The sequence below is a fragment of the Vombatus ursinus genome, unplaced genomic scaffold (genome assembly GCF_900497805.2).
Source record: "Vombatus ursinus unplaced genomic scaffold, bare-nosed wombat genome assembly UNPS02014786.1, whole genome shotgun sequence".
Classification (NCBI taxonomy): domain Eukaryota; kingdom Metazoa; phylum Chordata; class Mammalia; order Diprotodontia; family Vombatidae; genus Vombatus; species Vombatus ursinus.
The window spans coordinates 16,697,918-16,711,358 of NW_020954564.1; the positions used below are offsets into that span (position 1 = coordinate 16,697,918).

General features: G+C 40.4%; 1 protein-coding gene across 4 annotated transcripts in view; it reads left to right on the top strand.

Annotated features, from left to right (window-relative positions):
• The window catches only part of LOC114046895 (multivesicular body subunit 12B), a 327,435-nt gene that overhangs the window by 262,888 nt on the left and 51,106 nt on the right, over nucleotides 1–13,441 (top strand). The window contains exon 10 of one of the 4 annotated variants that reach the window (XM_027867505.1): nucleotides 2,419–2,824. The exons of the other annotated variants lie outside the window; for them this stretch is intronic. Coding sequence (XP_027723306.1) covers nucleotides 2,419–2,565 — 147 coding nt within the window. The 3' untranslated portion in view covers nucleotides 2,566–2,824. Of the gene's footprint in view, nucleotides 1–2,418; nucleotides 2,825–13,441 lie in introns of those variants that run through there. 4 annotated transcript variants of the gene reach the window in all.

Consider the following 13,441-nt stretch of genomic DNA (forward strand, 5'->3'; position numbering starts at 1 on the left):
CATACATCATCTCATTTGACCCCCACAACAGCCCTAGGAAACAGGCACTATTATTAACCCCATTTTCAGGTGAGGAAACACAGGGCTTAGCAAAGTTAAGTGAGTTGGCCAGGGTCACCGAGACGATTACGGACATAGAGCTGACAGGGCTTTCAGAGGCCACCAACTCAATTTCCGTCATTTCAAAGAGGAGGTTAAGTGACTGGCCCAGGGTCATAAAGCTGTAAGTGTCTGAAGTGGGTTTTGAACCCAGACATCCTGACCCCAAGTTGGGAGCTCCATTCAGTGAGTGAGTGAGGCAGGTTTCAAACCCATGTCTTTTTAACTCCAAATCCAGTGCTCTGTACGCTATGTCCTATTTCTTCTCTTGCTGTGGAGGTGATTCCTGATTCAAGTATGGGGTAGGTTGGTTTGTGAGGTCCCATCTGTTTGTGGAATTCTAGGATCCCTTGAGAAGTTTGGGTCTTTGATTTCATTCAGCCCTGAACAGACATTTATCAAGTGTTTGCTGTGTGCAGTACAGCCTAGTGAAGAGAGCTGGCTTTAAAACCCAAAGACTTGTCTTCAGGCACTGCCTCTGTACATCCTGGCTGTGTGACCCTGGACAAGTCACTAACTTCTCGTTGCTCTAGGCTAGGTGTTTGCTACAGTTGCTTAAGTGGAGCTTCATCCTATATCACAAGCTAAGAAAAACTGTTCTAATCTCATAGGCCATACAGGGAGTGGCCTGAGTGGAGTTAGCCCTTGGGCTATGATTTGCTGATACCTGCTATAGGCAGCTGTCTGAGGTTGGAAGTCACAACAAGGGTGCCAACTTGCATTAGGAGAAGTCGCTTTCTCATTGGGACTTCCACGTGCCAATGAAATCACAGGTCCAGGCCCAAACTCTGAAATGTGCCTAAGACAGATCTAAAAATTAAAGATGATGGAGTCTTTCTTCTCATGTACAGGTAGCTAATCCCTAATCATTGTCTTGCATTCCAGTCCCATATCACCAGGTACCTCCTGAATATCAAGTATTTCAGACTCAACTTGTCCATCAGTCATTTTCTTCCTCCACAAAAGTGACCTCTCCTCCAGACTTCCCTCGACTTCATGGCTCAGAACCTCAGTCACCATCACTCTCCCTCCACTTGCTCCTTCCACACACACCCCACACACAGTCAGTTACCAAATATTGTCCATTCTTCCTCCATGACATCTTTCTCTTGCAACTATCCGCTTCTTACCACTGGCACCTAGTTCAGGCCTTCTACCTCTCACCTAGACTATCACAATAGCCTCCTAATTACTACCAATCTCTCATGTCTCCCACCAGTCCTCCACACAACTGCCAAAATAATTTTCCTAAAGTGCAGATCTCACCATGCTACTCCCCTGCTCAAAAGTCTTAAGTGGCCTCCTTATTGTCTCTAGGCAATATGAATCCATCAACTTAGCCCTTGATGTACTTCATTATATGGCTCTGTCTGACATTGCCAGAAGTATTTCACATTATTCACTATCATACACTCTCTGTTCCAGCTGAATTGACTTACTTAATGTTCTCTAAACCCAGGTTTACTGTACACCTACCACTATACCTTTACCCAGACCGTTCCCCTCCCTAGCATGCCCTCTTTCCTCACCTCTGCCTTTTACAGTCGTGAACTTCTTTCAAGGATGAGTGCAAGGACTACCTCCTATAGAAAAATTGATCCCTCTTGATCCCTCCTTACTCAAGTTGTCTTTTTAAAAAAAAATCTGTTTACATGCTATATGCCGCAGTAGAATATAAGCTCCTTGAGGGGAGGGACTATTTTTAATTTTTGTCTTTGTATTCCTAGCTCAGTGCCTTATCTGTAATAAATGCTTAATAATGCTTATTAAATTGAATTAAATAACTATGATACTTTACTGGATCTGTCATCTAATGGATTTGAGCACTTCTTCCATTGGTGTGGACCACAATTCCATTTATGCCTTCATTGTGTTCAGTTCTTTTCTATATCCAATATCTGTGTGAGGAGCCTTCCTTATGGGCCTCTTAACTTTACATGGTTACTGCAGAACATAAATTATCCATATGTTAGTCGGATAGCATTTTGGGCATAGAATCAGGAAAACCTGAGCTTGAATCTTGCCTCAAACACTTACCAGTTGTTTGACTGGGCAAGTCACTTAACCTTTATCAGCCTCAATTTTCTTATCTATAAAATAGTAATTTTATTGGCAACTACATCAGAGTTGTCACAAGGATTAAATGAGATGATAGATAACAAAATAAACAGAGATAGAGAGACAGACATATATGTGGCTTTTCAAACTTTAAAATGCTATTAAAAATGTTAGCACTTGTTATTATGATCCTTTGTTATTGCTATTTGACCAGCCTACCTCCTTTTTTGTTCATTTTTTTTAATTTGGTGTCTTTTATAGCACTTAATGTATTTTATCAAGAGGATCAGGGAAATCTTCAAGGAGGAGATGAGATCTGAGTTGGACTTTGCACAGATGGAGCTTGTTCAAGGATTGCCTCCAAAAGGGAGTCTAGGGTCTCCCCTCTGTCATTCTTCCTTTAGATGACTTATCCTTGTAGGAGCCAGCATGGTATAGCAGAAAAAATTCTGGGCATAGGGTCAGAAGACCCACATACCAATTCTGGCTCCAGTTCATAACCATGGACAGCTCATTTAAACCTTTTGGAGCATCTCTTTCCTCCTCTGTGAAATGGACATGATAATCCTTACCCTGCTTACTTTCTAAGGTTGTTGCAGAGTAAGAGGTTTATAAACCTTAAAGTACTACAAAAGTGTCATTTTTATTTACCTCACTGTAAATATCCTATTTCTTAATAAAAGAATAAAGCCTCATGAATATTTTGGTGTCCACTGGAATTTCGTTTTCTGAATGTTTAGTGTGCCAAGTATAATGACTGGTTAGGAGACTTGATTAGAGCACAGTGCAAACTAAGGTCGTGGGTTTGGCTCCCATCTTGGCAAGTTAATGGCGCCCTGTTCCATGCCCTCGAAAATTTAATACCCTTGGCTAGATATTGCTGAGGTGGGGGTGGGATGGAGAACAAGATAGTGGAACAGATCAGTGCAAACACGTCACTATTACTGAAAAAAAAATCTACGAAAGTATGCCCTGGTGATGATGGGTCAGCAACATCATCTTTGTATGCAGAAGACAGCATTATTATTATATGTTATGAGTGATGAAATGGAGCAGATCCAAATTCTGTGCTTAAGGAAATTAACAAGATGACCAAGTAATAAATAGAGCTTATAACTACTGGCTTGGTGAAAATTAGCAGGGGGTAGGGGGAGGAACAGGTTATTAAAATCAAATAGGGTATGAAACCATGACAGATGTCTTCTTGCCTTCCGTAATATCCATTTCTGGACTTTTAAATTCTACTTCTATAGGTAGTATTATGTCAGTTAAGTCAGAATGAATGAGCAAGTTGGACTGAAAGTGCAGAAGAAGAAGCACAGGATTTGAGGTCCAGAGACCTGGGTTCAAGCCCTAGTTCTGCCACTTTTACTTACTATGTCACTTGGGCAAGTCACTGCCACCTATAAAATGAGGGGGTTCAATGAGATTATCTCTTATCTCCTTTCTAGTTCTGTTATTCTGTGTTCTGAGGTCCCCTCTAGCTCTAACATTTTTGTGTTAGGAGGTTCCCTCCAGCTCTAAATCTCACGACCCATGACATCTGGATGGGCTTTGTTTACACAGTGCTTCTCTGCAGTACTGTCTCCTTGAATTCCTTGATAAAGGAACCAGGAGTTTATTCCTATGATCACTTAAGTCCAAAATGCAAACTTACTAAAAAAATCTGAAAAGCTCTATTACAGTTTTGTAATGGGGTTATCTGTTTGCTAATCATCCCCTCGCTGAACTTAAATTGAATGTCAGGATGTGACTAAATGACCCCTTCTTAAGATGTTTGCCTTTTACTTCATTCTTTTTTTCCCATTCCAATGAAAGTTTTTGGAGGACAAGCTCCTTTTTACAAATGTCGATACACATTTGGGAAAATACGCTAAGAGCAGGATAGGTAGTTTCTCTACCATGGCTTTTCCTCTGCTTACTGCAAATCTTTTGTTTTGGATCCTGGAAACCTGAAATTAAACTAGAAGTCAGAGATCATCAAGCCCAATCCCCACCAAACAGAAATTCCCTGGACGATGATTCTGGCAGCCACTGCTTGAAGATGTCAGGTGATAGGAAATTCACTATCTTCTCAAACTGATCATTCCATTGCTGTAGCCAAAACTTTCCTACGTTGTACTGAAACCTACCTTCCTGTGACTTCCCTGCACTGCTTCAGGTCCTGCCATCTCCGACCAAGCACAACAGGCAGCCCTTCACATACTTGAAAGCATCTCTCATATCCCTGCTAAGTCTTTTCTTCTGCATGTTCTTCGATCTTCACATGACCTGGTTTTGAATCTTTTCACCTTTTTTTTTGCCTTTCTCTGTACAAGTTGAATTTTAGATGCTCTACTCTAAGGAACTTTTGGAATCTAGAACATTTGATTAGAAGAGCCCTAGACTTAGAATCAGGAGTATCTGAGTTTAGCTCTTGTCTCAGATACTTACTAGCTGTGTGACCCTGAACACGTCTTTTAACTCCTCTCAGCCTCTTTTTCCTCCTCTGTAAAATAGGGATAACAATAGCACCTACCCAGTTCACCCAAGTTAGTGGCCGAGCTAAGACTCATATCCATTCCTCCTTGACTCAGTCCAGTGAAGTTTCCACCACACCTCAGGCTTCTCTGGTAGCAAACAGCAAGGTATTGGGGTCTGCTGCTCCCTGGAACAGGTGAAGAAGAGATAAAAGGCATTTACATTTACATTCAGTGCACAAAGAGTACCTGGAGCAGGTGTAGAAGAGACAAAAAATATTTTCACACATTCGGTGCACATGAAATACCCAGAGAAAATGGAGATCGTGCATTAGACGTTGTGAGAGAAGGCACTTAGCATTATGGTAGTTATTCCTTATTGCTGCTGTTCAAACAGAGGCCAAATTCACTCATTTATTCATTTAACAAGCATTTATTAATCCCTTTGTGAAGTGCACCATGATGACCATATGTCAGGAGTGCTGTAAAAGTAAGTGGGATATCAGATGACTTCTAAGGTCCTTCTAGCTGTTAGGATTCCATAATTCAGTGATGAGCTGGAGACCACAGTGTCAGATCATAGCAATAGAATCCACTCTTACTAACACTTGATTAGTAACTTTATAAAGGACACATCTAAGAACAAGAGAAAACTGGCTTATTCATTCAGCATGTTGCAAAGTGTAGAAGGAAGGAAGGAAAGAAGGAAAGAGAAGAGGAAAGGAAAAGGAAAAAAAAAGAGAGAGGGAAGGAAGGAAGGAAGGAGGAAGGAGGGAGCTAAGGAAGGAAGTAAGGAGGGAGAAAAGGAAGGAAAGACACATTTATTAAGCACCTACTATGTGCTGGGCACAGTGCTAAGCACTTTACAAATATTATCTCATTTAATTCTCTCCTTGTACTGTCCCACCCTAGCTGCCTTAATAGTTTAGTGTGGTGCGTAGTCTGTTGAAGGGATCTCCAGCCTGTTGGTAACTGAGGTGCCAGTCCTTATTACCTAGGTCTTGAAGTAGCATGATTTAGGGGGAAGAGCACTGGGAAGAACACTCAGTCTGTAGACCTAGGTTTAAGCCCCAACTCCACTACTTGATCATTCTGTTACCTTGGGCAAGTTGTTGTCCTTCTTGGGCCTCAGTTTCCTTGTCTTTAAAATAAAGAAGTCAGAACACTTGATCTCTAATATCCCTTCCAACTTTGACATTTTGCATTCTAAGGACCTTCCCAACTTTGAAATGCTGTGTTCTTAAGGTTCCCAGGGACTTGTAGGGTACTGATGATGAAGTCCATGACCACTAGAAGGTAGGATGGAAATAAAGGCAGACCACAAGTCAGAACAGGATACTCAACAGTCTCAAGTCATATACTCCCTTCCATACTTTAAATGCTGGCAAATCGGAAGCAAGGAATGTCGGTGGTTACTGTCTCGTGAGTGACTAGGTGGGCTTTCCTGATCCACTAGGGATCTCTGGTTCCTATAAGAATAGTTCAACAGAGCAGAATTTGCAGGTGAATCCTAACTTGGCCAACTCTAAAATGATGAGATAAGATAAGGAATGAGAGACAATGGGAAACACTGGACTTGGAGAAGAGATGTAGGTTCAAATCCCAGCTCTGACACTTCCTGGCTGTGTGACTTTGGATAAGCCACTTTCCCCTTGATTTTGGATTGATTTGTTTCAGCTTAAGAGCATATGGCAAAGAACAGCTTTGAAAAATGATTTGTCAGTGGCATCTGACACATTTCAGAAACATCCATTGGTATCACTGGTTTGTATGAAATGACTGAAGACATGATAAAAAAAAAGAGATTTTAAAAGCTATCACTCTGTTGTCTCCCAACCCTGCTGCCCTGCCTCCACAAACATACTCTTTCCTATGCTTGATCCTAATTATAACCGTCTGCTGACATCTCCATGCAGTGCCCTACCACAAAGTGGGCAGTGACCAGGGGTCCTTAAAGGTTAAGCCAGTAAAGGACAAGGTCTGGCAGGTCCTACAAAGCTGGGAAGGCTTTCAGAGTGTGTGTGTGTGTGTGTGTGTGTGTGTGTGTGTGTGTGTGTATGTGAGTGACAGAGAGACAGAGAGAGCAAGAGCACAGAGGCCCAATTTAGTTAAGCGTAGAGAGTCTTATCATAGGATTTAGAGGTAGACAGGACAGTGAAGCCTAGTCCAGCCCTCCCTCCCTTTTCAGTTTTACAGAGGAAGAAGCAAGGCCAGAGGACGTGAGTGAATTGCCCCAAATTACTCAGGCAGTAAGTATCAGAGCCCATCATTTACTCTTAGGTCCTCCATATTCTGCTCTTTGCACTAACAAAAGGTTGGAGATAATTTTTTTGGCCATGGCCACACCTGAAGACTGCTCATGCATGGAGTGGTTGCTATTTGTCAACAACTAGGATGGCCATGCTGACAAAAATGAGGATCTTTTGAAGGATGGGTAGAGGGTACATGATAAGTGTTATCATCCCATTGTACAGATAGGGATGTTGAAACTCAGAGAAATGAAGTGACTTGCTCAAAATCATGTCAATAAATGCAAAACCTGGGATTTAAACCCAAGTTTCTTTGGCTACAAGTCCAGGTTCACTATACCTTGACTACCTAAATAAACATTCCCCTGTACTCTACTTGGTTCAGACTTAACTGGCCTCAGTCCTCCCAGAGTGCAGGTAAATTAATCTGAGGTAGAATAGTCCTACTCATGGGAGAGTGAATGTATGATCACCTTCCACTTAGGCCTTTGATGGTTCAGTCATGGGTGGACAGCTGAATGGGTGGGGTTAGGGGGGGAACGCCTTCCTGAAGAAATGGAAATTCTTTGGGGCAGTGTATCACAAAACCCTAAATATCTGTGGTGTAGAAGTAGGATTTTTCTCAGAACTGGGTCGGAAAGGGTAGCAGGTTGGAAGTAATCTAAGGTTGATTTTTTCACCAAGAAAAACACTCATCCTAATACATAGCTCCACAAAAATTTTCTGTCTTCTGGAGTCATGAAAAAATTAAATTATGCAACCTAAGTTCTTTTTTTAAACTAATAAACAACATCACTCTGAACAAATACAAACTACAAAATATGGAATAAATATCCAAACAAACCTTAAAATTAAAATTGTTTAGATTTTGCTTAGAAAAATAAAAACAACACAAATACCAAGTTTAGCGAAATCAGAACAATGACCATCTATTTGTTCCCTTTCTTGTCTTGAATCCTGCTCTCTGTGTGCCTAGAAAGTTTCATTGCTTTCATTTTAAAAATGTGGTTATCGCCTGTGCTTGTTTTTATTTTGCTGACCTCGCTTTGGATCACTTCATATAAGTCTTTCCATCTCTCTTTATATTTTTCATAGTCTTCATTTTTATAGCCTTCCATAGTGTTCCATTACATTAATATGCCATAATTTATTCTTTTGATGAAGCATCTTCTCTGAAGATGGATAGATGTGCATATAAATATTCTGAATTTCTGTGTCTCTTTATTTCCCTTGCAAGCAATAGTTCCATTACCCTGGATCTGATGGCTTCCATATCACAGGCAGCATGGGATTTTCCCTGGCACTGCATTCCAGAGAGAAACGTTCTTAGATAATCCAGTGCTTTTTTCCTACCTTTGTTCACTGCCTGCTTTTCATTCCTCCTTTAACAGCACACAAGCAGTCGCTGCCACTGCCTCGGCTGAAAGTCATTGTCCCATTTAGTTCATTAACAACTTGCTCCATTCCATAAAGGAGGGTAATCCTGACCATGTATAGTCGCCGGCATTAAGCTTCCACAGTGGCTGGTCCGTCTTTCTCCCTTCATTTCCATTCCATGCTGTCAGATTGTTTCCAGGAAAGTGCATTCAACAGACAGAATAAATTACTGCTTTCACACTGTAAACAAATGGCCCAAATCCATTTTTAAGCACGATTTTATTTATGGATCTAATGAAAGGGCTGTATTGTAATAGCAGCTCTCATTTCTAGAGTATTTAAGGTTTAAAAAGTTCCTTACCACACCTCTATAATGGAAGTAATATAGAAATTATTAAACCTCATTTTACAGATGAGGTAACTGAGGCACAGAGAAATGAAGTGAATTGGTCGCACAGCTAGTAAGTGTTAGAAATAGGACTGAACCCATGCCTCCCATTCAACTGTACCAACTCCTTTCATAATTTTATCTCGCTACAAAGAATTCACCAAACATACTGTGGCACTTTGCATAGAAAATTATTGTTCTCAAACTTCCCCCTAGTACATAAAATGCAGTTAGGAGACCAGAGAAGGGTGAGACATCAACAGAAGACACACAGAAGGACCAATTGGAGAGAAGGAAGAAGGACCAAGATAATATCCTGTCAAGAAAATACAAAGAGGAGAGAGTTTCCACGAAGAGAGAGGTGTTCAGTAGCATCGTGTGACGTAACAGATGTGCTGAAGCTGGCCAAGAGGCCGTTGTTAAATTTTCAGTGTGAGCATTTACATCTTAGAAATCGTCTTGACTTATTGTTTTGTTGATTTCTAGACTTCAGAAAGCAAATGGAGAAAATGTTAATGATACAGATCAAACTTAAAAATATGTCATGTGTACATTTTTTTTTTTTTGGTGAGCCAGTTGTTACGGATTTACTAGCACACCCCTGCATAGAAGTCATCCTAAACATGTATAAAGGTAGCATTAGATTCATAGATTCAGAGCTAGAAGAGACTTTGTCCATCATCTAGTTCACCGGTGAGGAAACTGAGGTTCACAGAAGTCAGAATATTTTATGCAGGGCCAAACAGTAAATAGAGACAAGATTCAAATCCAAGTCCTCAGACTACTGATCTAGTGCTCTTCCAAGTGCATCATGGCTGCCTATTAACCATGGGTCATTTGCCAACCACTTACCAACTACCTCCTATTAAATTGAAAATTACATTATGGAGCAGGGACTGTTTGACCTAATCTTTGTATCTTCTCCAACACTTAGCGCGTAGTAGGAGCTTCATAAATATTTGTCGAATGAATGAACATCATTAAATCTTCATTAGCCTACTACCCTTCCCAAGGAGAACCTTCTATGGAACAAGCCAACTTCCATTTTAACTTGACTTTAAACTGAAAGACTAGGGAGAATCTAATTAGTAAAGTGAACATCTAATATTAATCACTCCCTTAAAATTGACAAGGGAGGCAGTTCATTTAACCACTTAATTGCTACAGGTTTTTATGAGCTGCTGTTTGCCGACATCTTTAATGAAGAAGTTGTAAATCTAAGGGAGCTTAAAATTTTAATTTTATACCGAAATATTTTTCCTTGTTCTCATGTTTGTAGTCAATTCTCAAGGGTGTAGTCACATGAAATGTTCTTTAAATGAACATATTTGCTAACTGGCATGATTTCAGTTTTTAAAACATTGGTTCCAGCAATTAGGCATTTTTTTCAGTTCCCAGATGACTAGAGAAATTCGTCTTGATTATAATTGCTCTTAGCCACGCATATCTAATTTGTGTCTTTTTAAGTGTTAATTAGTAAACAGTTTGAGCTGACATCTTTATGTGTTTGTGTGTTGAAAAATGGGGCTTACTGTTTATTTAGCCTGGGGCTGCTCCTGCTGGCTGTGACATCAGGACATGGAGGTGAAGTGCACAAAAGCCCTGTTTGGCAGACAAAGATTCCGAGAAGCAACTTTGGAAGTTCTTTGGCTTGGGTTGCTGTTGGAGCTTTCTAGTGGGGACTTTTTGGAGACTTTTATGGGATGTGAAGGCATACTTTTTATGGTCCCATTGAAAGGACAGATTCCCCATTATATAAAAAGTACATTTTCATATCCCCAGCATAATTGTTTCTTCTTTCAGAAAGGTTCTGTGCTTAGGAATTTAGAATTTTGTAAAGCAAAATTTGTGGTTACACAGCACCATCTAATGCCCTCTTTCTGAATTGCACTTAAAAAATCCTTGGATGCTAGTCTTAAAGTGTGTTTATGTTGTATATGTGCATGTATTTCTATAAGAAACCCATAACAGTGGGTTTAATATATCTGTAGGTATATTTATATCAAATATATGTGTGTAAATATGTCTCATATAGATATAGTTAAGAACTGGATCTGTGATTTCACTGGATTTCATCTGGATTCCCAGATGAAGAAACTGTTACCAATATAATTTATCATCTTCGAGAGTCTAGAACACCTGAGAGGTTAAATGACTTTTATAGAATCACACATGAATACATGCATGTATGTACATATGTATGTATAATGTATATATCTATATATAGAAACATTCATATATCTGTATGTATATATATATATGTGTGTGTGTATATGTATATTATATACACACACAGATCTATGTGTACAGGTAGAAGGGGGAGCGGTGTGTGTATGTATCAGTTTGTGTGGAAAAAGGATTAGACTTGTCTACTCGGCCCCAGAGAGTAGAACTAGGAGCAGTAGGTAAAAGTCCTAGTGAAACAGGCTCACGGGATGGAGAGGTGAAAGGACCTTATGTAAAGTCTCATCCCTTCACTTTACAGGAAACTGAGACCCAGAGAGCTCTGGGTCATGTGTATAACAAGCAAAAGAATTTGAATCCAAATCAGGGTCCTCTAGACCCCCAAGTCCAGTTCCCCTTCCATTACGCCGCATTGTGTGACCTCTTAGGTACAGTTCTGAGATTCTCTGATTTTACTAGTTGAGACTTACCTAATTATAAACCACATTGGATCTTTTCTTTAGAAGCATGAACTGGTGGTAGCTCGGTGGCATAATGGATAGAGCACTGGCGCTGTAATCAGGAGGACTTGAGTTCAAATCCGGCCTCAGACATTTGACACTTACTCGCAGTGTGACCCTGGGCAAGTCACTTAACCCTGATTGCCTCACCAAAAAAAAAAAAAAAACAAGGATGAACTGCTTTCGCTACTTATGACATAATTTCAGACTTTCTGGTCTGGCTTGGATTTTTTTTTAAATTGGAACAGTATAGTTAATCTCACATACGGAAGATCACCACAAAGATATCCTAGGTCAATATATTAGATAAATGAAAGGACTAGAACAACCCAGTTGAATAAAAGGTGATGGCCCTGGTGGCTTGGCAGATATAATCCAAGATGACATTTTGGATTTGTCTACTCTGGTCATAGTTGTGAATTTTTCACTGTCATGAATTTAGCCTGTTCATGAAAAATTAAACTCCTGATGGATATTTGTTCTTATTGTTTTTGTAAGTTACTCTTAAACATGATTTTTTTTTCTCTCATCTTTCTATTGGCATTGAGAACTTTTCTCCCTCATGATTTAAATATAATAATTTTTAAAATGACATATTAGATGATGACTAAAGATTCCTTTCAAAACAACAACAACAGCAAAACAAGTTAGCCTGAGATTTGGGGAAGGACTGTTTCACCTTGAAAGAACGAACTTGTAAAAATCAGGAAACAAAGAGTAGAGATAAATGGCCACTTACCTAGGGGAGTTATGTACTAGAAGTTGCTAATAAGACTGTAGGCTCCTTTTGAGAAGGAAAGTGGTTTTGTTGTGTTTGTTTGTTTGCCCTTGAGTCTCTTAGCAGAGTAGTTACTTAATAAGTGCTGCGAATAGAGTGCCAGGCCTGGAGTCAGGAAGACTCATCTTCCTGAGTTCAATTCCAGCCTCAGACACTTACTAGCTGTGTGACCCTGGGCAAGTCACTTAACCTTTTTGCCTCAGTCTCCTCATCTGTAAAATGAGCTGGAGAAGGAAATGACAAACCACTCTAGTATCTTTGCCAAGAAAACCCAAATTGGTTCACAAACAACTGGACATGACTGAAACCATTGAACAACAAGTTCATGTCACATGTTTCTAGCTCCCCAACATCTTTAACACAATGCATTGTGCATAATCTGTACAGTTATTCAAAAGATTTTGTTTACATTTCTGTGTACTCCCTCCATGAAGCAATTCTTAACTCACTCCCTCTTTAGTAGATGGTTTCATTAGTCATTGCCTCCTTCCCCCAAAACAGGTCCTAGGATTATAGATTCAGAGCTGGAATCCCTTAATAAAAGAATTTGTTCTGTAAAACTTGGATTCAGTCAAAAGGTTGCACTTGAGGACCTAGAGGGCTGTATGTAGCCTCGAGGCCACAGGTTCCTCACCCCTGGCCTAGAGAGTAGTTTACCCAAGGCCATGTAGAGGGCAGGTGTCACAGTAGGATCTGAGCTCAGGGCTGCTGGCTCCAAATCCATTTCACCAAGGATTAGGTGACCAACTTTCTGATAATGAGCCTGACCATATTTAGCTAGGCTGCTCCTTGGATGATAGACACACGCTGAGTGAGTTTCCAAGCCAGAACTCAAAAGGTCTCCAGCTTGAAGGGTCTACTAGACATTGCACAGCCCTGTCACAACCTTTAAAACCTGGGGTCATTTCCGTGCCACAGTGAGACATCACAGAAGGATGGTCATGGTGGGCCTTATAAATGAGAAATGCTTAATAAGTGTTTCTTGAATGAATAGATGGATGGGAGGTGCACCTCATTCTTTACTCACCATCAGTAAACTACGATGGCTCCCTGTTACCTCTGGAATAAAATACAGATTCCCTTGTTTGGCATTTAAATCCCCTCAAACCTGGCTACCTTCCTCGCCTCACTATGTATTATGCTCCTTCACACTGTCTGTGGTCCAGACAAACCGGCATGCAGATGTTCCCTAAACTTGGCCTTCCATTTCCTCTCCCTGTGTGTGAGCACAGACTGCCGGCCATCCTTTGAATGTACTTACTCGCTCCTCACCTCCATCTTTTACAATCCTCTCAAAGCCGGGCTCAAACACCACCTCCTACATGATGCCATTCCTGAACCCTCAGCTG